The sequence below is a fragment of the Catharus ustulatus genome, chromosome 16 (assembly GCF_009819885.2).
Source record: "Catharus ustulatus isolate bCatUst1 chromosome 16, bCatUst1.pri.v2, whole genome shotgun sequence".
In the NCBI taxonomy this organism is placed as follows: domain Eukaryota; kingdom Metazoa; phylum Chordata; class Aves; order Passeriformes; family Turdidae; genus Catharus; species Catharus ustulatus.
The window spans coordinates 12,905,012-12,930,249 of NC_046236.1; the positions used below are offsets into that span (position 1 = coordinate 12,905,012).

Genomic DNA, 25,238 nt, shown 5'->3' on the forward strand with positions numbered 1-25,238 from the left:
GAGAAGCCTGGCACTTTGTTTGTTCTGTTTTCTTAGTCCCTTGGACAAGGGGCTCTCAGCCTGACACTAGCAGAGGCTGTTGTATGAGAGCTTGATTTATTTGCCTTGTAAAATGCAGTCGTAGAGGGAATATGATTGCCCTTTCTAAAATACATCACAGGAGTAAACACCCCACAGGGAGAAGAACAATTTAACCCAAAAGGCAATGTTAGCGCAGGAACAAATGGTTAGAAACTGGCTATGAATTATTTAGATTAGAAATTAAATGAAGGTTTCTAACAGCCTGAGTGGTGAGGCTGGGAGCAGGAATATGGGAAGCTGAAGAATCAGCTGGATTTCTGGTGAGGTTGTTCTGTCTGTGAAAGAAACTTTCAGCAGGTGGGGTTCTGCAGTGGGGAGTTCCAGCCCTGATGGTCCTGGAGGTCCCTCACAGTCCTGTGTCCATCTGCCATTGGATATCACTGTTCAATCATCCTCTGCTGCAGATGCCAAATAACAGTGAAAGGTGGTCAGGGCTTTGCCAGAGGATGGAGCACAATGATGAGCACAAAATGATGAGTGAGAGATCTCCAACCAGGCAGAGCAAGTGGAATCTCGGGAGGGTTTGGGTTTCTTCCAGCAGGCTCTGTGCAGGACAGCTGCAAAGGAAGGCAGCTTCTTGCTGGAGTAGGTTCTGCTCCTTTTCCTGGTGGCTGAGTACTTTCCTTAGACTCTGGTTCATGTAGTTTTCTTTTTTGGTTTCCATAAAGTGCAGTCTTTCTACTTAGTTCCCTCAGCTCTCACTCAAAGCAAGGTCCTTGGCACTGAGACAGGACAGATCCTCTCCCTCCTCTTGCCATTGTAATGGAGTAATGGAAAATTCATGTCATTTCTGGAAGCAGAATGCCAGGTTATTACCGAAGATCTCCCTCCTTTCTATCAAGACATCCTTACTTTCTTTATTAAGATTACAAGGGGTATTGCCTTCTATTGTGACAGTGTTTCACACCAGCAGGTGATTTTTACACAGTGCTTTTCCTTAGTAAAATTCTCAGGGCTGGTAGGGATCTTTCTGGATTAAAGGTAAGATCATCACTGAAATCCTTTTCATTTATACTTTCAGCCCCTTAAATTTCAGTTAAAGAATCTTTCAAAGATAAATGGCTCAAGGCATCTCTTCTCTTCAGTTCTTAGCCTGTATTAGACTCAGGAAAGTAATTTTTTTTCCAAAACATGAGGAATCCCTTTGCTTGTCTCTACTTAAGCAAGCCACCCAGACACAAATCTCCTTTTCAGTGTGCCAGCTGTCTTTCTGTAGCTGAAGGAGGATGTGAGGGGCTGCTGAGAAGCCTTGCTGAGGTGTTTTGTCTTTGAGCATCTTCCAACATAATGCAGAAGGGAAAAATCTCATATTTGAACCATCCCATGGCTGTGTGTGCCAGACTGCTGTGAGCTGTTATGGAGGAGCCCTTGGTTTTCCTCTGTGCCCACACCAGAGCCCATCACACTGTAACTTCTCTCTAAATGCCTGTATGAGGTTTTATTAGACCTAGTTTTGTCTTCCTAATCAAAGCCAGAACACTTTTTATTATTCCTTTTTATTTCCATTTTTATTTGCTCATCAGTCTTTCAGTAAAATAATACCAAATGAAGACTGTCCTGTGATCAGTCCCCAGGGAAAAGAAAGAAATTCTGTCTGTGGCAAAATAATGTATTTCCTTTTGGAAGCAGTGAAACACTGTTTGGCTGTTCCAGTGTTGGTGGAAGACAACCTGCATTTCCAGGGAGTGCTTATATTTATATATATATATATATTTTTAATATATTTTTCATCACACCCAGGTTTCTGTGGGCCAAGAAGGAAAGGAACTTGGTGCATTGTGTGGATTTTTCAGTGAAGAGCCTTTTGCAATGGCCACAGCTGCCTTTAACTTGTGCTTTTCAAACTGTGCCACCTTCAACCCTGTGCATTATTAATGTCTGTTTTCACCTGGGCACAGAGCCACTGCCCCTGGTGAGGGATGTCTGGTGCCTCATGAGTCTGTGGATGTTTTCCAGCCCCCCAGAGTGGAGAGTGTGAACGGGCTGCTGCTGGGATACCGCATCTACTACCGCGAGCTGGATTACGACACCGGCGCTGGCACCGAGTCCAGGAACGTCCAGAACCCCTCAGCCCTGAGAGCAGAGCTCACACGTAAGCCTGTGCTTTGGGCCTTAAACTATCCCACAGGGGTGATCTGTTGTTACAGCAGGCACTGCACCCCCTCTTCCCCCATGGAAATGTAGGTTTAAGTGTGCTGGGAATAATTCAGGTTTTACAGAGTCAGCCTGAAGATGCTGAAAAGTGCAGATGGTTTCAGTGTGATCAGCACTGCAATGGTCTGTGCTGATCTCTGCCAGCACATTGATGGGCTGTCCCCCACCTACCCTCTGATTTCCTGCTTCCCACTACCTCCACTTCATCAGTACCCTGGTACACTTTGTTGTTCAGCCTTCAAATGAGAGCCACTTCATTTTCCACAGAAACATTTTCCTTTCTTGCTGTTTCTTTTTTCAATAGTTTTTATAATTGACGTTTTGTTTTTCTTTTTACAGTATGAGGAAAATAGCTGAGGAGAATTTTTAAATAGAATTTTTATAATTTCAAAGTGCTTGTCCATACTTTAGAAGAAAATAGCAAAGATGAGCAAGAATTTTTAGGTGCCTGCTTACCATGTTAGTCACTGGATTTGTGGCTCACATGGAAAGAAGGTGGAGAGGGAGAGGAATAATAGAAAAAAAATGAAAAGGCTTTTTAAATAAATGCTAGAAAGGAAATCAGAGGGAAGAATAGGCAGAATAAGATGATGTGAGGCAGACATGTGAACACTCAGCAGCTGGAGAAATAAGGTCCAGCAATGAGATGTGCTCATGGAGGGACCAGCTTTTGTCCTCTTTGATGTCACTGGAATATTCAGAATAAGATAATACTCCAAGAGCAGCAGAATAGGGTTCAGTGAGACTATTTTAATATCTCACATCATCTGCCAGGCTTTCCTGAAGCCATAGAAGTGATTTCTACAAAAGCAAGAGTGAATTTTAATGAGGGTGTGGATAAGTGGATGCTTTAAACACAAAGTGAGCACCTAACTCTGACCTCACTTACATGGTCAGAGCTAATGAGACTTCTCAGACTGAGCAGCTTGAACCAGGACAGAGGTGTAAAGCTCTTGTAGGTGTAGGAATGCAGAAATCTCAGGCACAAACATGAGCGTGTACATTATGAAATAATTAATTTGGATGCTCTCACAAGACAGGGGCCTGTGAAACCAACTAGTTTTGTCTTTTCCCCCTTCTTTTCTGGCCCTGCAGCAATGTTCCTAATCACTGTAGAGGAGAAAAAATGAGCTGTACCTCTCCAGGGAGTCAAGCGACAGAGAGAGCAAGGGGTGGAGACAAATGTATTTCAAGATAAATTTCCCTCTTTCTCCTCATAATTCTCACCTTAGAACACCTCTGTTCCTCACTGACCCACAGTTTTGCACAGCTTAGCATATTATTACAATTCACTCACAGCAGGAATATTGAATTCTTTAAGTGAAACTGTGGGAAATCAAATTCACACTTAAAGAAACAGGTCCTGCCCTGATGTAAGTGTTCACTTTGTGGTCCACATCCCAACTCAGTACTCTGCAGCTCTTCAAGTTCTGAATTTTGCATCTCAAGAAATCAGAATGTAAATGTACCACTGAGAGCTTTCGCCCCTAGAAATCATTTCATTTTTACTCATTTGTTCTATTTAATCTAAAAGCCAGAACATCTTTGTGTTGTGTATTTGTGAGTTCCTCTGTTTGAGGAGGAAATGAAACAGCCCCATGTGGGCGAGATGCTCTCGATGTGTTACGAGAGAGTGATGTGATTTTATTGCCCTTCAAGGTATATTCCTAAAGCTTAAACTGTGTATGGGTGTGCTGCCTCATTTGCCTCTGTCTCTGCTGTACATCATTTGCAATAACTATTTCCTTGCACTGTAACAAGCTTTCTGCTTTGCTTACCCTGAATAGCCCAAGGCAGCTTCAAGACAGTGAACAGCAGCTCTGCATTAACGACGTATGAATTAACACGTAAGTGCACATTGCCTTCAGTTGAGACTTTGTAAGGGTTCAGAATATACCACAGGCAAACTCCTGTGGCTCTCCTCCATGGATCCAGCAGAAATCAACACAGATTAATGACTCTGGCTTTCTCCAGCTTCTCTTTCTTTAAGCCTCTGCTTCCCCTTGCATCGATGATGTAAGTAGGTAGCTGTTGTAAAAACGTGGCTGCTGGGAAGGTAAAGCATTACTGATTGCAACAACCCAGTATTGCTGATGCTAAGTGAATTTTGATTCACTTGCTACATATTTTGCAGTCCATCTGAGTTTAGCTGTATCACATCATTAGTGCTATGATTCAAGCATTGCGATGCTCGGGCATTCCATGGAGTTCGAGGCCAATTTAGAAAGGGCCCAATGAATTTATGTGCATCTCCAGAGGTGTTTTCAATTGGAAATGAATAAAATAAAATTCGACAGAGTTAAAAGGCAAGTTGCTTTGTGGTGATGATGGTTCACTAGATAGGTTTTGCCCAAGGCTTTTGAGTCACAGATTGTGATGGGCTAAAAAAAAGGAAAAACTGAAGCCCGATCCCCACTGCAAGTTGCATGCATGAACTCTCATGTTCCATTTTCTTCCACGTCCAGTTAACACTAAAATCTCCCCTGTGACTTCTCATGGCAGAAAATAAAGTTTCCCTGTGCAGGCTGCCCAGTGCTATACATGTGTATCTTACTATTGTTTGTTTATGAACTCAGCACTGTTATTTCTGATTTGCTTGCTCCATCTTTTGCAGTCCATCCAAATTTAGTGATATCACATTTTAAAAATTGGGGCTGTATCAGATATAATTTACAGTATGCCCAAGACTGGGGAATGATGCTGAACTCGCAGTCAGATATTGGAGCACAACACTTATAAACAATTCTGTGACACTGAAATTAGACAAACCTGCCTAATTAGGCTTTTTGAACCTTACCAAACCAATGGCATACTGTCAGTCCCCAAGTTAGGGGGACTCTGATTCATAGATAGCTGGGAAAATTATTGGCAAAGGGAGAAATTTGGACCTCTGGCCATGCGTGTCTTAATTCAATGCTCATTTAAATAAGGCAATTTATATTATGGATTGCTCTCTTGCTCTAATTTCCCTGTTAAGTATTATAGATGATAAATATATCTGTTGGGATTGATTCTTTCATCCTGAAAATGCAAAATCTGAACTACTGAGGCGCTGCCTCCCCTAATGACGTTGACGTGATTCTGCTCCACCCTTGTTGCATCTGTTAATTACCCACAAACAATTGGGGTTTTTTAGATTTTTCTCATGCTTCTCTCACTCTCCTGCCTCATCTGTCAGAGTAGTTTCTCTGTGTCAGCAAAGAAATTTGTTTCCTGTTGGCCAAATGGAGTCCAACCTTCAAATTCTCCTTTCTCACTGTGGTTGATGGTTGGGTTGGGGTCACGTTGGAGGAGAAGATCCCTGTGGAGTGCCTGGGATGGGACCCCAGTTCCCCCCCTGCAGCTCTCCCAAATTTCAGGGATTAGGCAAAGGCTAGGCAGGCTCTTTCCTCCCAGTGCAGATCAAAATGAGACCTTCTGCTGACATTCAAAGCCAAATCCTGCCATTTTCTGTACTTAAGGATGACCTAGAGATGTTCCTCTGGTTAGTTATCCATAAAAAATGGGTGTATTCCAAGAGAAGTTGTTATTCCTCTTACTGGAGTGACACTGTGAGGAAACACTGGAAAATCCTGCCATTTCATCACAAATATCTTTCACAATGATGCAAATACAGTCATGATATGGGAATTCAGGAAGGCTTGAAGTACATATTGCACTATTGTACAGTTCTATTGCCACATTTTCTGAGGGGCAAGTCTGGAGATAAAGGGGTGTTGTAGTCCAAAAGATAGCTGTAATACAGTATAAATCATAATATATAATATTAATATGTAATATTTTACTTTTTCAGAATTGAAGAAATACAAGAGATATGAAGTACTAATGACAGCATATAATATCATTGGTGAGAGCCCTACCAGCACACCAGTGGAAGTGTTTGTGGGTGAAGCAGGTAGGTGAAAAGAAAATTAGTTGATTTCTTTCTCTTTTTTTTTAGTACCTACATGTTGTAGTATTCTCCAGATAATGCTCAATAATTGTCCAGAAAAGGGATTATTTGAAAAATTCCCCAGTCATTATTGCTGACAGTTTTTTGTTGCCCACTCTCCTGGAATAGGCACTGGCAGTTTCTTGCCATTGAAAAACCAGTTGGTCTGCAGGAAGGAAGGGAGAAAGGGCATTTTGAAAGAAAGAAGAGAAAATATTTTTGGAGTTGCAGGAGAATGACTGTTCATACCAAATTAGCTTGAGGGAAAAAATCTGACTCAAGTTAAAGAAGTGAAAAGTGGAGCACAGGAAAGCCACGAGGGAAAAGAAACAAAACTACAAAACAAGGGAGACTTGGCAATCTGGTTCTTTCATTTTATAACCCTCTGTGTCGAGATTGCCTGGCACCACACCTGGCTGTGTTTTTGTGCCCTTGAGGCCAGGAGATGGTGTCTGGTTCAATGGGCATTGCCTGGCACCACACCTGGCTGTGGTTTTGTGCTCTTGAGGCCAGGAGATGGTGTCTGGTTCAATGGGCATTGCCTGGCACCACACCTGGCTGTGGTTTTGTGCTCTTGAGGCCAGGAGATGGTGTCTGGTTCAAGGCTGGAGTTCAAGGCAGGGGTTGGGTGCTCCCAGGAACGTGTCACTGCATCCAGCCCTGCTCAGTGGCACTGCTCAAGCCTTTGCTTACTCTGGATCTGCTGCCTGATCATTTTAATAATTTTTGGATCATTTTAAAATCCCCCCACTGGAAGGCTGGGGGTGGAAATCAGGACAGAAGGGTTGAGCAGACACTTCTGTGAATGCCTTGAGACACGGGTGGTTTGTCAGAGCCCAGATAACCCCTGGCCAGTCTGTCCCCTCTGAAACTCCAGCTGGGAAGGGCAGGACTGGAATAGCTGATGCCCTCCTGCAGCCCTGCCAGGGGCTGTGTTTGTGGTGATCCCAGCTGCAGAGAGGCTGCCTGGAATCCTCCTTAGTTCTGGTCTCAGTTTCTGCAGCAGCAGCAGCAGCGTTTGAAGCTCAGAACAAGGGGAGGCAGCTCCACCCTCTGCTGCTTGGCCCAGCAATGGAGCTGATTGCACTTTGCTCCTCTGTCTGGGGCTGTGGGATGGAGGAGCCAGCAAAGCCAGCACCAATTCATTTCATTATTAGTCATTAAACATTCTATTGCTCAAAATTAAGCAAAGGACTCTACTGCGCATTTTTTTAAACTCTGCCTAAACTTTTCATTTGAAATATGGTGCTACATTCACCATCTTTCTTTGAAAACATCATAAATTAATCACAGCAGCGTTGTCCTGGAGAGACAGCTGGCAATATTTACATTTTTTTCTGGTTTGCTGCTGCTCCAACTTAGTTCTGCAACTGCAGCAAAGAAAGTCCCAGGTGGAGCCAACTGTATCTGGCTTCAAAACACATTTTTGTTTCAGAGCTAAGTATCTCCCTGCTGCAAATGGAGCCAGCACATGCACTTATACACATGTACACAGCATGGGAAATCAGCTGGAGAAAACAAGGAAATGCTGTTATATTGTTTTTTAATCCCACAGTCCAGATCTTCCTGTCATAACTCAGGGAATAAGGTGATGGGAGGAGAGAGACTTGAGAGGACACTGAGATAATTACAGGACCCCTGAGTGTCTGAAGGAAGGGAGGCTGGAATTTGATGAACTTTAAGATCCTTTCCAGCTCAGACCATTCCATGATTCTGTAATATCCTTTCCCAGGCAGGACTGGTGTGTCTGAAGTTGTGGTGTGTGACTTGGCTGTTGTTTTAGAGTTCCTGGATTTACCTCTGGAAAGGGCCCATCCATGTTCACACAGCAGAGATGATGAATGTAGGATCTTCCTGCCGATTTTCACTCTTGTTGTGTGAAGTTATTACACTTTGTTATATAACTGCCTCTTCCACCTCCAGAACTAGCTGTGATTTATACTGTGAGTAAAGTGATTGGAGATGGTACTGCAATTTAAGTTTTAAATTGATTTGTGACACCTTTGAGTTTAAGTGTGCTGTGGAAATACAAGGTTTTTGCTGTTATTGTTTGCTCAATGTTCTTACCCACAGTAAAGACAGTTAAGCAGGAAGCTGGAAAAAAATGGGTCAGCTCCAGCAATGGGGCATCCAGGTTAAAAACAGAGAAAAGCTTCCCAATAAACAAGTGCTGACACAGGCACTGGGCACAAAGTGAAGGTGGCCAGTCCCTGGGCTGAAGCTCTCAGTAGTTTTTGTCTCTGCTGTTAAATGGGGCCTCGTTCTGCCCTAAGCATTGCAGTAATTCTGGGACAGGGGAGAACATTCCTCTCTGGCTCATAAAAAGGGATATACAGCCTTTGTGCCTTTGGGGAAATGGGCTGGGCTCAGGCCAGCTCAGTCCGAATACCCATTTCTGTTGGGTGTTCATGTTGCTGGTGGTTGCAGTGATGCACAAGGAGGAATGTGTGTGATTCCTTCCTTCCCTCTTGTGCTCTCCCCTGTCAGATTTGAAAATTTCCTATGATCATACCTGGATTTTTACAGTAAAACTTCCAGTAGGTAATGGAACCACCTGAAAAGCTTGGGGGAAAATGCCACTAAAACCAACCTTCTTCAAGTTGTGTCAATTAAATGATCAATATATGCCCAAATGGGGAATTTCTCTTCAGCTCTGGAGTGTTCTTGGGCTGTGCTCCAGCCAGCCTCCCTTGGGCAGCCTGAGCAGGTCTTCCCTGCCTCTGACTGATGGGCAGGTGGAAATTCTGGGAGAGAACAATGGGCCAGACATGAGTAACAGGCCTCTGTAGCCGAGCTTGTCTGGTGAACAGGAGAGCTGGATGCCAATGGTTTGGATCTTTTGGGGGTTTTTGGTGGTGGGTTTTTAATTTTATTCTACAGATGGAGGCAATGCTTTTCCTTTTTCGAGCAGCTCATAAGATCAAAGGCTTCATTTTGAGTTCTGCCTGGATATTGGCAAAACTCACTGGTGTGGAGAGCAGTTCTTCCCCAAGATGGGAGAGTGGGCTGGGAGTCCTGGAGCTCAGCACAGCTGGGAAGGATGTGCTGCCTGTTCAGTCTGAGCAGAGCCCGTGTCCTTCCCCCACCTGCCTCAAGCATCTGCATCCCTCTGCTCCAAGGCCCACAAGATCCTCTAGCACTGCCTTTTCAGAGCTGGCTGCAGCTCTGCCCTGCTCATTAGAGAACCATGTGCATCTCCTGACAAATGACAGAAAAATTGAAAGCCACCACTTGCAGAAATTAGGAAGGGAGTTGCAGCCCCGCTGGCAAGCCCCCTTTTTGCCTTGTTAATTCATTTAACAGTTCAGCTGTCAGGGATGCTGCCTTTGATTGGGGAGGCAGTGAGTGTTCAGCGAGAGGCTGGCTACTGATATTCATCCCAGCCCGAAACACAGCTGCTACCAGAGGTGCTGTTCTGCTCCACTGAAATCAGGACTCTGTTAGAGCAGCCACTATATCAAGAGCATTATTCTACCAGGTTGCTGTCACCACCTGATTGTGTGGGGGGCTCTGGAGTTCGGGAGACTCCACTGCCTGCATTTTAATTAAACAGAAATCACAGGTTTGGTCCAGACGTGCTTCACCTAATTTGGGAAGGTGAATAAAGTAAAATGTGGCAATACAAATCCTGTGCTAACGAGCCTGCAGCCTTCAGTGCTTCTCCCATATACTGCAAAGCTGTTTTGGTTGAAAAGTAATGGAATTCATCATTTCTTCCAGCAGCTGTTGCTGGAGTAGAGTGAGTGTGTGCAGAGAGGGGGTGGCAGAAGGGGTGAAGTGCTCCAAGAGACATCAGCCTTTAAACAGGTTGTAAATCCATTTGTGTGAAGAGGGGAGTGATGTGTGTCATTATAACTGATGGTGACACTGGTGACCTTCAGAATTCACAAGAACTGATGAGGCTGGGTTGTTGTTGTTGTTCTTTTTAATGATGATCTCTGAGAGCTGGTTCTGTAATGGGAAAGGCAAGGACTAAAAAGAGCTGGGAGACAAATCCCTTTGTTTAGAAGTCCTCCACTGAAATGCCACTTTGGTTGTACCATCATCTTTCAGAGAACATTGCCTGGCCCTCTCATTTTCTTCCAAGTGGAACTGTAGCTTGGAAAATAACAGGAATGAGACAGTGATGACTGCTTCTTACCTCTGTCTTCAAAAGCTGAATCCACCTCTTAGTGCAAAGCTAGCAGACAACAAACCAAATTTTTTCCTGTTATGTGCAATTATTTTCATCTGCCCTCCTGCCTGCAGCTCCACAGGTGTTCCTGGACTTCACAGACTTTATTTTATTCATTGTAGCTGACACAGGGAGAGAAGATCTGCTCTGCCAATAATGTCAGGGGAAGCACTTGGAGCTGCCTGGCCATCTCCAGCACTTTGCAGGCCAGAAACAGAAACCACCTGGAAAGCTCCAAGACTAAAAATAGTGAAATAGGTTTGGGACAGAAAAGGCTGCACTGATAAGGACAAAGAAGCCTTGTAAAGAAGCAAAGATTTGACTCCAAGTACTTGGCTCCCCTTTGGAATCTGCTCCCAGCACAGAGCTCTTGTCCTTTCTTAGCTGGTTATCTGTGCTGGGGCAACATCCCTTTGTGCTGAAGGCAGGGAAGGTTGGCAGGACAAGGCTCCTTTGCCCTTGGGTGCTTTAATCTCTTCCTTCAGGCCTCTCTCATTTATGTGTGTGCTCCAGATTCACCACCTCAGTCCCTTTCTGGAGAAGGGGGACCCTCAGCACTGCCTGGGCCCCCTCCCTCTTACAGCACAGCAGCTTTATCTCCTCCCCAGCCCCAAAGAGCAGAGGAGATGCTGTGTGGAGTGCCCTGTGCCTCCTTGGTAGCAGCCTCTGAGAGGAATGACAACATTCCAGTGCATCCAAGCTGGCATCCTGCATCCTGCATTCTGCTCTTACATCCTGCATCTTGCATCCTGCATCCTGGACCCTGCGTCCTGCCTCCTGCATGCTGGATCTTGAATCCTGCATTTTGCATTCTGCATCTTGCATCCTGCATTCTGTATGCTGGATCCTGCATCCTGCCTCCCCATGGCTGTTCTCTCCTATCTGAGTGGGACACAGGCTGGCTGTGCCTCTGCTGATAGGAGCACACTGCTGCTGGCACAGCTGCAAGAGCTGGGTGGGCAGTGCCATCCCAGATGCCAGTGGAGAAGGGAACAGAAGGATTATCATGGCTATTTCACATTGCAGTCGTCAAAAACCTGTCAGCCTAGGGGACAGTGTCTTCCCTTGGTAAACAGAAGGGGATGGAGGGAAGCTGCTGGGAAATAGAATGGTAAATGAAATATTGGTTTCATTTGCTCAAACTTTAAACAAAAGGCAACTTTGACACTTGAAAAGCACCAAGCCTTTGAAATAATAGGATATTTGCTTTTTAATTGCTGACATCTCTGGACATCAGCAGAAGGCTATTTTTAGGGGATAGCAGGGTATTTGAAACTGGTTCTCTCCCCTTTCAATTTAAAGAACCTGCAGAACTGTTCCAATGTGATGCTCAGTTCTGGATGAGCTTTGCCCTGTCATTCTGGGAATGCCTTGCTCCTGGAGTGACACTGGGTTCCCATCCTGTCCCAGTGGCTTTCTCTCCAAGGAAGGAGAAATCTCCTCTCAGCTTGGAGTTAAAGATGCAAGCCACATTCTCCAACAATGTGCTAAAAGAGTAAAGTCAGAGCAGAGCAAGGAAGGCAAAGTGTGGGAAGATGGAAGGAAGAAAAGAAGTGGTGAGAAATTTCCTGTTTCAATTGGGCAAGTGACCTCTTTGGTTTCTCTTGGAAACCAATACACCTGTATCCCAACAGCATCCCATTTCTGAGAGCAGCATTGGCCACTGGGCACATCCCATCAATGCTTCTTGGTGGATTTTAAATTATTCCAGGTTCATTCTGTACAGGGCTCCACTAAGGGCTTGTCTGCAGCAAGTCCAATTTGGATTTGTTGTTCCCCTCAGTGCAGCTCCACTGGAGGTAACAGGAGTGTTGATAGCACTTGGCTGTGGGATTTAATCCTGCAGGGCTATGGCAGGACAGTAAAAAATAACAAACTAAAGTGTGCCCACATTAGAGCATTAGTCACTGCTTGTGTGCTACTGGTATTGCTACAATGCTGGGGAGTTATGGAAATTCATTTTCTCTGTAAGCCTTGGCTCCCTTTCCTACTCAAACTGGCTATTTTTTAAGGGTAATTTTATATTCTTAATCTGTTTACAGATGATGTGAAGGTTTGCTAATTAGACTTCCAGATTCGGTAGCTTAGCTCAGTAGCTGCTCTTACAATGGCAAGACAGAAAGTAACCGTGCCAGTGTGAGTCTGTGGAAGAAGTGTCCTTAATGTCAACATGTCAAAAAGACATCCCTGCAGCTCTCTGGAGACTGAAATCTAATGTCAAGGCAGAAGGAAGCAAAGTCTGGGAGTCGTAGTGCTGTCAAAGCAAGTTACTCTACCATATAGGAGAAGGAATTTTAAGCGAATGCACTGGAAAGCGATGTCCAGATTGAGACATAGATTTGATGGGCTTATTTGACATCTTTAATTCTCCATTGACAGTCCAGAAGCTCCCTAAAATGATTTGCAATGTTTTCATGCTGCAAGTAAAAGCCAAACGCGCGCCTCATTAACAGCTCATTAAGTTGTTAATATTGGTCATCAGCAGCCTTTGGTACAGCAGCACAATGCTTTATGCTTAGCTCGGGTCTAATTGCCTCTTTTTATCACGTTCTCAGTGCAGGAAAGATGTTTGTGTCCGAGCAGAAATTGTGATGCTGTCCCTGGCTGGGAGGTGCTGGGCTGTGATCACCAAAGCGTTTTGCTCTGATGATGAACTCTCATCCCCAACCATTGGATGCTGATTTTTTGGTGCTGACTGCCGTGCCCAAACTCATCCTCAGGGCTCGGTGCTGCAGCTGGAGGGAGGGGAAGGACAAACGAGCTGTGTGCTGCAGGTTGTGTGGCTGGGAAGAGCCGGGAGCAGGGACAGCCCTGCACGGAGCAAACCCCATCGTGTATGCACAGCTTCACTGAACCAACAGCACAGCCACTCCATTAAAAGCACAGGAATTAACCTTCCTTTCAAAAAACATGAGCAATCAGTAGTAAAGGCAAATGAAGCAGAAATTGCCCTGGTAAAGAGGTGGGGAAGCCCCTGGCTGATAACTCTTATTGCAGCAGACACAGGCTGGAGTTGGAGTGCTTTTTGAATAAACGCTTCTATTTGCAGCCAAATTCCTATTTCGCCTAATTGTGCAGTCCTGCTCTGCTTGTTTGCAGTCATCCTGGGATATGTGAGCAAAATTTGTGCTGTAAGTATTTTCATATGGGTCTCAGCTCCTGTGGCTTTGCCTCCTCTGTACAGCTTTGCTGTGAAGCCAGCTGTGGAGAAACACAGTTGGTTTTCTTCTCTGAACATCTGTTTGCTGTATCCATCGTCAATCACAGAACTGGAGGCTTTTCAGGTTGTCTGTTGTAGACTGAAAACAACCAAAAAAAAGTTACCATTTTTGCTGTAGAAAGTATGAATTAGCAACAGTCTAAAATATCTTGGCTGCAGCAGTCCAGGCACTCAGATGGTATGGGAGTGTAAAACTGCAGCCATCATCTCAGAGATGAAAAATGAAGAAATAAAGAGAAAACTCTCACTGAGAATCAAGAAAATTTAAATTTAATCTCTCTCTCCCCAGGAGCACAAGAACACAGTCTTCTGTGGGCTCCCTGGGGTTCCCTGACCATTGCAATCTGTAAATCCTAAATTAATCCCATGGGGGGGTCAGCTACCCAACTGGCATTAAAGCCACAGTGAAAGGTTATTCTGGGGCCAGATCTCACCTGTGCCCTTTGACTTTTTTCTGAGATAGCTTTTGACATTTGGTAGATGGCAAAGCCAGGGGAGATTATTTGATACGCTCTCTTGGCTGCAGTGAAGCAGAAGGATTTGACTTTAGTAGGTGCTGCCATTGTTGTTAGTGGACATGAAGTGGGTGCTTTTGTCAGCTGCCATGAACTTGTGGTATTATGATATTCAAATGTGGCATTAACAAATTATAATAAATGGAACATGACTGTCAAAAGAAGAGGAGGAGTTTTGGGTCCTGGAGAGGGCGGGGAAATAATGTGAAATCTGTGATTTTGTAAGAGAGTGGAGGGCAGTGCTTTCCCATCCTGTACTGCTCCCAGGGCACACAAGAGAGATCAGACACACAGCAGCTCCTCACCATCCCTGGCACAACCTTCAGCACCTCCTGGGGGTGAATCCTGCACTCATCTCCTTACACAACTGTTCCTGCTGTTCAGTGGAGAAAACCCCAATGTGCATGGATGTCAGGGAGAGGGGGCTGCAGGGGCTATCCCTGTTTGCACTGATGTGAGAGAAGGGTTGCAGGTTGCAGGTTTGTGCCCATGGTTTGTTTGTGCACACCTGAGGCTGTCAGGCTGTGCCTGCTCATGGCCCATCTCTGCTGGCTGATGGGCTGCCTGCCTGTGTGTGATCATATCCTTGTTGATGTGAAAGAAATAGAGGGAAAAGCTCATTTTGTTATTCCCCCCCTTCTTGTTTTAACCACCTGTGTGCTCTTTCCAGAGGCAGCCTGGCAGTTCTGTGAGGGCTTTGCTTTTGGGCCGGGCTCTCTCCCTTCCTTGATGGATGATCTCAGTATGCAATGTGATAGCCTGCTCTGGGGTTGTGTTTGCTAAGTAGAACTGTGGGATTCAGCAAAAGAAAAGTGTGGAGTTTTTGTTTGCAGGCTCTGTCACAGTCCTGCTCTCTGAGGTTTGCCATGGTTGTAATCACCTATGAAACTGCCAGATTGCACATGGCTCACTCACATGGGAAATCCAAACCCCACTTTAAAAGATTAGGGATCACAGCAACAGTGTTTTCACCACCACCAGAAGAGATAGTGAGGAACAGGATGAGAATGGCTCCTCAGTTCAGAAAGGGCACTGGCTGATAAGCCCCTAGATCTGTATCCATGGAAAAGAGACTCCACTTTAGTCCTTGCTGCATTTCAGTTTTCAGGAATTCAGTTTGCAGGAATGTCATCTCTGCCTCCCTCCAGCCCCACCTCCCTCCTGTCTCTCTGCAGGTGCTGAAGATACCTGTGCCAACATTGGGAAGCTTCCCAGTGCTAAGCATAGAAGCTGGGGATGTTACATTTGGGGATCATTTGCAGCTGCTTTAATTTATGTTTCTTCATGACTTTAATACCCTTAAAAAATTGATGTGGCAAAACACAGCTACTAAATGTGGTACACAGAGAGAGCCAAGTGCCTACCCAGACAAGATGGCACAGAGTAAAACAACTGCAGGTGTTCCAGACTCCCAAAGTCCTCATCCTGACAGCTGTTCTCTTTCTCCTCTTCACCCTTTCTTCTCCACTAAAATAGCTTTGTCTTTCTATTTTTTCTTTCTATTCTATGTCTTTCCATTTTTGCATTTTTGCTCTGTCATTATCAGCATTCATGAAGGTGAGAGAGGTATTTTTCAAGTTCTTGTGTTCACTTCCACTGGTCCATAAGGAGATGTTTCAATTTCTCTTACACTGATCTATGCAACCGTGTAAATCAACATCTACATCAACATCCCTTGGAAAGGGCTATTTCCAGCTAAAACCTGACTTTTACAGCTGTTTTAGCCTCCTCCCCCATCAGTTGAAATCTCAGTGATGGGGAGGCCAGATTGTTCCTTTGCTGAGACTCATTTCGTGTCTCAGGGTGTCACAAGCCTGGCAGGGCAGCGTTGGTGCCAAATTGCTGAGAACAGGGCAGGAGCACTCAGGCCCAGTGTAGCAAATGGAGAGTGTTGGAGGGGTTAAGACCCACATCCCTGGAATGTGGCTCTGCCTCTCTTAGTGCCTCTGAAACACATCTGAGTAACCACAGAAAGCACAGCCCTTGGAAAAAGCACCGACCTCCATCACGAGATGAAGCCCAGCCTAAAACAGCCAGAAATTAGTGGGGAAGTGTGTTTTACATTCTAAATATAGCTTGTGCTGCTCTGTCACAGTGGAAAGCAGCTTCTCAGTGGCTGGGTTTGAAGCACAGTTGACTAATTGTTATTGAGCTAATCAGCACCACTCACTCAGCATTGCTGGTGGCACCGAGGCAGCTCCGATCCTCACTGCTCTTTCCCAGACTGTAGGAAAATGGCCAATAAACACTGAGCATTCCTCTCCCATGCCACTTTTCCTTCATGGAGTGACTGCAGACATCTGCAGATCCACCTTTTTGGTCATTCCTGGGAGGTACCATCCCCACATTTCCTCTCTAAGCCTGTACTGCAGGAAGAGCTCTTGTGTTGCACTTTGCCTGTCCTGCGGATCAGTCTCACTGCTTTATCTGGTGACCTTGTGTTTGTTGTGTTGTGTTTGGCTTTAGAATCCACTAAACTATTGCTTATCTACACTGTGACTTGAAGGCAGTGGTTGCAGCTGAAGAAGAAACAATCTCCATGTCAATGCAGGGATATAACTTCAGTACAGCGAGGATGGTTTAGGTTAGGCAACAAAAAGAATTCAGGAGTTATTTTGTGAGTTATTGTTATATATTATAGATATCCCTATTTTGTTTATTTTTGTTTTTAAAGTATGGGTATTACACAAACTCCTATTTTAAGAGTTGTTAAAGTAGAGAGATGCTGGCAGAGTTTGGGAATGACAGCACAACCTGGAAAGAAGTCAGTGATTGAGATTACATGAACATCTGACCAGCGAGCTGATCCTGGTGTGACTCAGGAGGATGTCTGAGTCCTCTCCAAACCATTTCAGACCTATTTTCCATGGCTGTGTGTGCCAGGAATCAGTGTGTAAACTTTGGAGGCTCTGGTGGGCAAGATTTGACCCTAAGTACATGCTGAACTGAACATTTCTTCTCCCTTGTTGTTAATCTCTAGGTAGGTAAAATTACAGCTGGTATGCAGAACATGCTGCAACCACCCCTCCAGTATAATGTGGAGACAGATTAGAGGATTTTGGGGCCTGGAGCTGTGTCTTTGTTCTGTTGTTATGCAGCACATTGTGCAATGAGATTCTGGCCTCTAGGTGCTAACACCAAAATGCAAACATATTGATTACTGGGGAATAAAGGCAGGCATGTTCTCCAAGTCATGCTTTGAAGAACTGGGAGGAAATACTTGCTAGGTAGAAAAGGTTCAGAGATCTTTACCAAACAGAAATTTGCTTGGGATTGTCTGGGATCAGGCCGGTGCACAGGAAATCCTTCAGTCTCTTTCACTGCATTTTTCTCCTCATTTTTGACCTGCATGTTTATTTAAATGGCATGTGAGTATCAGGAAATCTTGTCCCAAACTTGTCTGTGAATGTGCTGCCAGTAACACTGCCACTGCAGAAGCAATGACAAAACCACTGGAGGAGAAATCCTCTGCTCCCCAGAAACTGGAGCAGATATAAGAGCAGTGAGGAATGCTTCACAAAACCAGTTACCAAGTTTGCCCAATGAATCACAAGGATTTGTAGCCTTCCTGTGCCACGGAGCATCGTGGCGACTGTCACTGGGAAAAGGGATGGTAGTTCCATATTGATGGAAAGCTCTGGGTGCCACACAGCCCAGAGAACAAATATCCCAAGTGAGAAGAGCTGAGGGGAGCCTTCTGCAGAGCACAGAGCTCTGGAGCAGGGAGCCCACCAGGGATTTAAAGCACCTTCTCTTTAAAGGTTAGAAGCATTTGCAAGCTCAAATTGCCTGCAGTGAGAGCAGAGGCTGCTCAGTGCAGCTGGGAAATGAGGGCAGTGATATGTGTAAATGTGGATTTAGATGTGTAACTTTATTTATGGGCTCGTTTTGACACTCTCACCACGTTTCTGGATAGATTTGTTGTCTTTACGTGATCCTGCCAACAGCAGCCCAGCCCATATTTGTTACTATTTGTTGCTAATTACTCTACAACCTGCTCAGTCTTTCTCCTTTGGCTGAGAGAGTTTCAAGGAGACAATCTCAAAGGTAAATTGAAATCAGATAAGAAAAGAAGTGTTTACAAATATCTGCATGAGATTCCAAGGCAGGATACGTGCACAGAATGTGACTCCATGAGTACACAGATGCTTTTTTCAGGGAAAGTGAAATGCTTTCCACCTGCCAAGAGCTGTGTTTGGACCCTCGGGGGGTCTGTGTTGCTCCTGCTATAGTTGATAATGTCACTAACACCTAAAGCAGTGTGAGGTATGCAGCTCTAACCTTGCTTTTTATGTATTTGAGATTTCAACAGCCATGAAAAATTCCGAGCTCAGTAATCTTGAAGTGCATTCCTAGAAGGTAAAAAGCCTTCTGAATTCACCTTTAAAATGCACTTGCTTTTATTGACACAAGCTATCCATATATTCAGGGAATGGTTTGGGGTTGCAAACAGGTGGAGTCTTCAGGGATGTGTTTCCTTCTTTTTGAAGTATTTCACTTCACCCTTAATGGAACGTGCTGTCGGCACAGAGCCACATCAAGCATCAGCAGCACTCTTCTGCTGTCCCTCGCTGTCAACCAGAAATCTGTGCTCAGAGGCAGAGGGACACATCAGCCTTTCAAAGTTGAGCAGAGAGATAAACTCACAGGGCACAAAACCAAACAATTTGCATCTCGTGGAGGCTCTGTGATAGTGGAGAGAAATATCTTTTTCCACACATTTCTTTTCATTCCTCCCGTCGAATTTTCCGCCAAGTGCAGCTCCAGCAGCAAGTGTGTTATCACTGGCAGGTTTTAACCACTGTGTTTCTTAGATGTGCTGCATGAAGGGGTTGAGGAGAAGCAGTGTTTTTCTGGCACTGGGTTGCACATGCCTCTGATGGTCTCTGAAGCAGTATTTGTTCCAGGCTGGCACATGGCATCCAAAGAAAAATGCTCTTGTAGGTGCTGCTTCAGAGCTGGGTGTAGAGAGCACTGTGAAGCTGACAGCTCAGGACAGGCAGTGGTGTCACTCCTTAAAAAGGAAATACACTGCTAAAGCGATCCATTTTCCTCTGTGCCTGTACACATTCCTGTTTCCCTGAGCTTGTCATCCTGGCGGATCTCTGGATGTGTTTTCAGCTTTGCTCTCTGTGATCAGTTTGGCCTCACGCTATGGTTTGTGCTGTGAAATTCTCCAAGTCTTGAGGTTCTTGGTCTCTAACAGCATCCCCTTGCACTGTGGGCATCCAGGCAAACAGCGAGCACAGAAGGCAGGGCAATAATTAGACAAGTGCACCCTTGTGACCAGGCTGGGGTTTGCTGATGGTCACTGTCACCTCATGTATTCGCCATCCAGATAAAAGGAAACAAAAAAAAAAAAAACTGCAATAAATAAACAGTTTTAACCGAGCCCTGGGATAAAGGCTATTTTCAATTTTACCTTTCACGTTTTAATTGTACAGCAATAATTTTGCAATAGAGTTGCCGATGGCAAACATGCAAAAGACATTAACTTTATTTATGTTTTGGATTATTAATGTGGCTGTTAAAATTCCTCCAGTTAGTTTTGATTGAATTGTTTTTTTGTGCGATTCTGTCGTTTAATGGAGCGGTAAATAAGAATTTCTGATAATGAGCCCAAGCATCTGTCACAACAACCTGGCGCTGGTTATTAACATTTCCATTAACGGCAGGGTGGGCAGTGATAATATGGAAACCACACAGTTAGAACAAAATAAATAGTTGGTGTCAGGCTGAGTGGGTGTTAATTACTTTTTTATTTTATAACTCTGGGAGGAGGGAGTATTGGTAGAAAAGTGTGACTTATGAAGGTCATTCTCTCTTAAGAAAGAAGTCTCCAGAGGAGCAGCTAACCGGGGCTATCCAGTGCAAGCAGTGAATATTTTATCACTTCTATTTATGGCCCAGAAAGGGGCAGAGAGAAAAGAGACAACTTTCTCAGGGGGTCTGCTAGAAGGGTATGGCACCATGAGCACAGAGAAAGGAGAAGTGTAGCCTTTGCCCTGCCTTTCTCTCCCCACTTCTGGAGTTCAACCAGGACACGCTTCGGCACCTTTTCTGTGAACAGAACAGGAGCTGTTTTGTTAAAACATGCCAGAGGCTCAGGCAGCAGGTCAGGAGAACAGAGCATCCTCAGTCGCTGCTGAGGAGGAAAATCCACCTGCACCAAGTTGGATCCTGACAAAGGGAAGGGATGGAGTGACCCAGGTGTGCTCCAGGATTGGTTTTCTAGCACAGCACAATTCAAAGAAAAACCATCAGGAGCCAAAGAGGGTCAGTGTGCAATGTGGAGGTGTAATCAAAGTGGAGCTAACAAAAGTCATAGTAGCAAACTAAAAGTCATTCTGTCATACATAAAATATTAGTGAATTGATTAGCAGCTGACTGGGTTTGGAGGTAATTTTAGGGAGTATTTTGACCCAAACTCTTGCTGCTGAATGGCATTTGGGCTGACGGTGGGAGGGGCTGCCTTGCTCACCAGGAGCACCAGCCAATGCCAAAGGTGAGCCCCAAACTACCAGGGGAACCAAGGCAAAGTTTTCCTTTCTTTTCCAAAGCTGCTGGCAGGATTGAGCTGATTCAGTGTCTAAGCCAGCCTGTGTGGAGCTGAGCACAGCCATGTCCCGAGGCTCAGCTGCTCCTCACGCCTCTTGTGCTGAGACATCCCGATGACACAGATACCCCTAGGCTGGCTCATTGCTGACTTGTGGCATAAACAGAGTCTGTCCTGGGTCCTTCTGTGAATGAAAAACCTGGATATGAGCTAATTCTGCCTGTCACTGTTAATTCTTCTGTCCTCCTTCCTCCCTAGCACCGGCGCTGGCCCCACAGAACATCCAAGTCAATTCCCTTTCTGCGAGCCAGCTGGAGCTCACCTGGGACCCCCCTCCTGCTGACAGCCAGAACGGGAACATCCAAGGCTACAAGGCAATCCTCCTGTTTCTACTGTTTTCATTTATCTTGCTTGGCATTGCTATTTACTTGTGAGAGAGCTCTACAAAGTGCAGTCGCCCTCGCCACATAAGGCAAATGAGAGCGGTGCTCAGGCTGCAGTGGGGAACAGCAGCAAGTCCCAAAAGCAAAGGAAAGAGAATGAGATTGGGAGGGGGGAGGAGAGAAAAGGGAGAGTATGTTGTTATTTATGGAGAAGGAGAGCATGGGGAAACAGGGAATGCAGATAAGGAGGCAGCTCCACTTAAGCAGGCAACATATCTGCTCCAAAAAGCAACACAGATACACAAGAGCTGGGGGCAAGAAATGTATTGAAGAAAATTAACTGAACTCTCCCTCCATCAAATGCTACAAGCCTTTAGGAAGAGCAGAACTTTCTCCCAGCTGGAAGCCTGAGCCAGGTCAGATTTTGGAAGCATTGCTTCATTTCCTTAACTTTAACAAAATTAAATCAGAGTATTAATTGCCTTTGGTTTGCAGGAGATGAGCACGTTGCAGAGACACGCTGCTCAGCATCTCCAGCATGAGAATGGACCCTCAGAGAGTGGGAATGGGCAAGTCTACAAACACTGGAGCTTGGCTTGGGTTCAGTGTCTGGCTCTGCCTCTCTCCATGAATTTAGATCCATAAGTGAAGGAAAGCCAAGCCAATGTGAATAATCTGGCATCCCTTCTTGGCAGCAACAAGCATCCCTATATATCAATCCCTGTCCTTTCCCTTTTGTACATATATAGATGGCTTCAGCAGCTTGGCTTGGAGAGCCAAGGTGGAGTCCTGCCTTGGCTTGTTCTCTCAGCTCTCTGGCTTGCTTTGGCCTGTTGTAATGCTCTCACTGCCAGGCCTGTCCAATAAGTAGGGCTGGCACCAATTTTCCGCTTGGAAACAACTTCTCCGAAGCCCAGTTTATGGCATCAGGGTAAAAATTATGTAATGGAAGAAGGGGGAAAAGCACCTCAAGGAATTTTAGGGAGAATTTTTTTACCCTCTTCAAGAGGGCATTTTCCTGGCTGTGCTGTGAACACCAGTGGTGTGACTGCTGTGTGTGCAAAGGGGACTTATGGACCATCAGGGTGTGTCAGGATGCCAGTGCTGACAGGCAGCTTGCATTGCAGGGAGTGTTTAGATTGACCTCACTGAATCCTGGCAGCTCATACCTGCTGTCATTAAGCCATATTCTTCAGCCTTTGCTCTGTTTTTGAGTGATGTACTCAGCTACATAGTCACTGGACTCAGGGGAATTTGCTAAGGAAAAGATTTGGCATGTGCTGAAAACCCTGAGTATCCCAGCTAACAGTGGAGTCCAGGGCAGGACTGCACTGTCCTTCTGGTTGTTTTGTAGCTGCAGTGGCCAAATATCTTCTAGGTGTAGGATATATTAAAACATGTGATAGAATGAGTGGGAATGCCCTCCAGCTGTGCCACTGGAGGTTCTGATTAGATATTAGGAAAAAATTCTTCCCAGAAAGAAGGTGAGGCAGGGGAGCAGGCTGCCCAGGGAGGTGATAGAATCACCAAACCTTGAAGTCTCTGAAGGCGAGTGGATGTGGGACTTGGGAACACGGTTTGGTGACAAACCTGGGGGTTGGGTTGATGTTTGCACTCATGATCTTAGAGGGCTTTTCCAACCTTAATAACGCAGGGATTCTCTCTGGCTGTCCCAACAGATCTATTACTGGGAGAGCGACGCCCTGAACGACACGGAGAAGGTGAAGGTTCTTTTCCTGCCCGAGACGAGCGTGCGGCTCAAGAACCTGACGAGCCACACGCGGTACCTGGTGTGCATCTCCGCCTTCAACGCGGCTGGGGACGGCCCCCGCAGCAGCCCTGCCCCAGGCAGGACCCACCAGGCAGGTGAGGACCTTGTCCTGCCCACCCTGCACAGCCCAGGGGAGTGGGGGCGTGCAGGAGGGCACTGCTGTTTGGATTGGCGTTGTCGGGGTCTTGGAAGCTGAATTTTAAAAGTGCCAAATGAGTGGAGTGTGAGGAAAGGGAGTGATGCAGCTGAAATGAGAATGGGATGGCAGAAGGGCCAGTCCCTAACCTGAACAGTCTGTGGTTCTGTTTGTGGTTTCTGCTGCCACATCTGGAATTCAGAAGGAACTCATCTCCAGTGCCTGGAAGTTGCCTTGATGGTCCTGTGAGAAAATTAGCAAGCTTTTTAGAATTCCTCCCTGTTTTGTGGTTTTTTTTACAGCTGGATCAGCAGCCTCCCAGTGAGGCTGAGCAGTCCCTGCGCTGGATGGGCTGGGAGTGCTCTGGCACAGGGTGAAGGCAATGCCCTTGGTGGTGGCTGTGAAGAGGAGGTGGCTCCTCCTTCTGAGGACCCTTCCTTTCTGTGCCCTATCTCCTTGTCTGCTGTGCAGGTTCAGTTTTGCAGCTGACTGGCTGTATTTTTAGGACAGGCTGCATTTCTGACTGATTACAGGACATTTAGGTACAACTGACAAATCCCATTCTCAGCTTGTTTCCTTTCGATTTAGGCTGGGCAAATAAAGCAATGTTTTATAATATATATGTATATCAGATGGACTGCTGCTGCTGCAATTCAATGTGTGTGCAATCCTTCCAGCACCCAGTGCTCCCAGCTTCCTGGCCTTCTCTGAAATCACCTGCACTACCCTCAACGTGTCCTGGGGAGAGCCAACAGCAGCAAATGGAGTCCTGCAGGGTTATCGAGTCGTCTACGAGCCTCTGGCTCCTGTCCAGGGTAAGAAAGACCTCTGATCATACATATTCATGGGAAATGGCACAATAGGACTCTAGGACCTTTCATCTCTGCCCAATTTCCTACTTGCTCTCTGCTGTTTTCCGAGAGAAGCCAGGTGGCAAAGGGTAAATAAAACAATTCCACTTTTGCCAAAACGCTTCAGCGAGCCATAATATTGTGGAATATAGCTTTTGTCCTGTCTCCTCTCATTTTCTTGCACAAACTATAGTCTGTGTGATTTGAAAAGTCATTTTACAGCCGTCATTACCTGGTCTGGGCGAGGAGGAAGCTCAGCCTGGGAGTGCCTGATTGTCTCCACACACTGCCTTTGAAACTGCTGAGTAGGCTCCATCCCAGAATAGTTGTCAGGCACATTTGTGTTGCTTATCACATCATGTGTCACTTCTGTTATCACAGAGATTGCCCAGGCATCAAATGTGCTGGTCATCAGTGGCAGCACCTCTGCTATGACAGGGAGGGTGACAGGACAGAGCTGTGGTTGTGCCTCTTCCCACGGAGTTTTCAGGCAGAATTTTTAACCCAGCCCCAGAGTTCAGTTAAACCACAACAATGTGCTGGCCACAACTTAATTTGCCAGAACAGCAACAGAGAAGGATTTGGCAGTTTCTCTGAAAACAAATGTAAATTCATTGCAAAGGTGAATTAGAAAAGATGACATAGTTTGTGGATGGCCTTATTAATATTTTTATATTCCTGGTAGATTGCCAATGGTTCAATAGGATGTCCAGCTTTGGCAGCATGACAGGAGGGAGAGTAATTTCAGCCATTGCCAATCCATTTTAAACTCTTTTCCAAAGAAATAAGGATATCAATCACTTGTATTTGCTTCTCCTGTAAGGAATAATGATCTATATTGTCTGAATATCCATGTCTCATGCACAGAGAAAGTTAAACTCAGGACTGAAAACACCAGAATAAAAGCACTGTCAGCCTTTATGGCTGGCAGGTCTGAGCACAAAGAGCTAATACGGGAAGCATTTCTAATTCTGACCAAGAAATGTGCACAGGTTATGCAGGAGGTTCAGGCTGGTCAGGCATTTCCTCCCTTTTTTTCATTCCTACACAGTATTCAAGAATTTTCCCCTTGAAAATATGGAAGTGTCAGATCATGTTTTCTCTGCATGTATTTGACTTAACATCCTTCAGAACCTTTGTTGCCTTTTCTTCTCTTCCCCACCTCTGCCTGTGCTGCCCCTGACTCCAGCTTGTCTCTCCTTCCCCTCTGGAAGATTTCTGATGTGAGCAGGAAGATTATGGAGAGATCTTCCTCAGATGCAAAATATTTGCCTAAATTTAGTCTTCACTCACCATTCATTCTTGTGCCAACATTTTTCTTTCAGTAAACATATTTATTCTCCTGCCATGGAAAAGAATCCTTTCCTTGATGCCATCATTTTCACTGATTCAGAAATATTCCAAGTTAGGAGGGACCCACATGGATCATCAAATCCAGCTCTTAAATAAATGGCCCCTGTGGGGGT

General features: G+C 45.4%; 1 protein-coding gene across 4 annotated transcripts in view; it reads left to right on the plus strand.

The window, feature by feature from the left end:
- Window positions 1–25,238, plus strand: part of SDK1 (sidekick cell adhesion molecule 1) — a 388,639-nt gene that overhangs the window by 335,819 nt on the left and 27,582 nt on the right. For all 4 annotated transcript variants that reach the window (XM_033074164.2, XM_033074168.2, XM_033074167.2 and 1 more), the window contains 6 exons: window positions 2,038–2,173; window positions 4,023–4,082; window positions 6,029–6,130; window positions 20,890–21,005; window positions 22,694–22,880; window positions 23,599–23,736. In XM_033074164.2, the coding sequence (XP_032930055.1) occupies window positions 2,038–2,173; window positions 4,023–4,082; window positions 6,029–6,130; window positions 20,890–21,005; window positions 22,694–22,880; window positions 23,599–23,736 (739 nt within the window). The remainder of the gene's footprint in view (window positions 1–2,037; window positions 2,174–4,022; window positions 4,083–6,028; window positions 6,131–20,889; window positions 21,006–22,693; window positions 22,881–23,598; window positions 23,737–25,238) is intronic.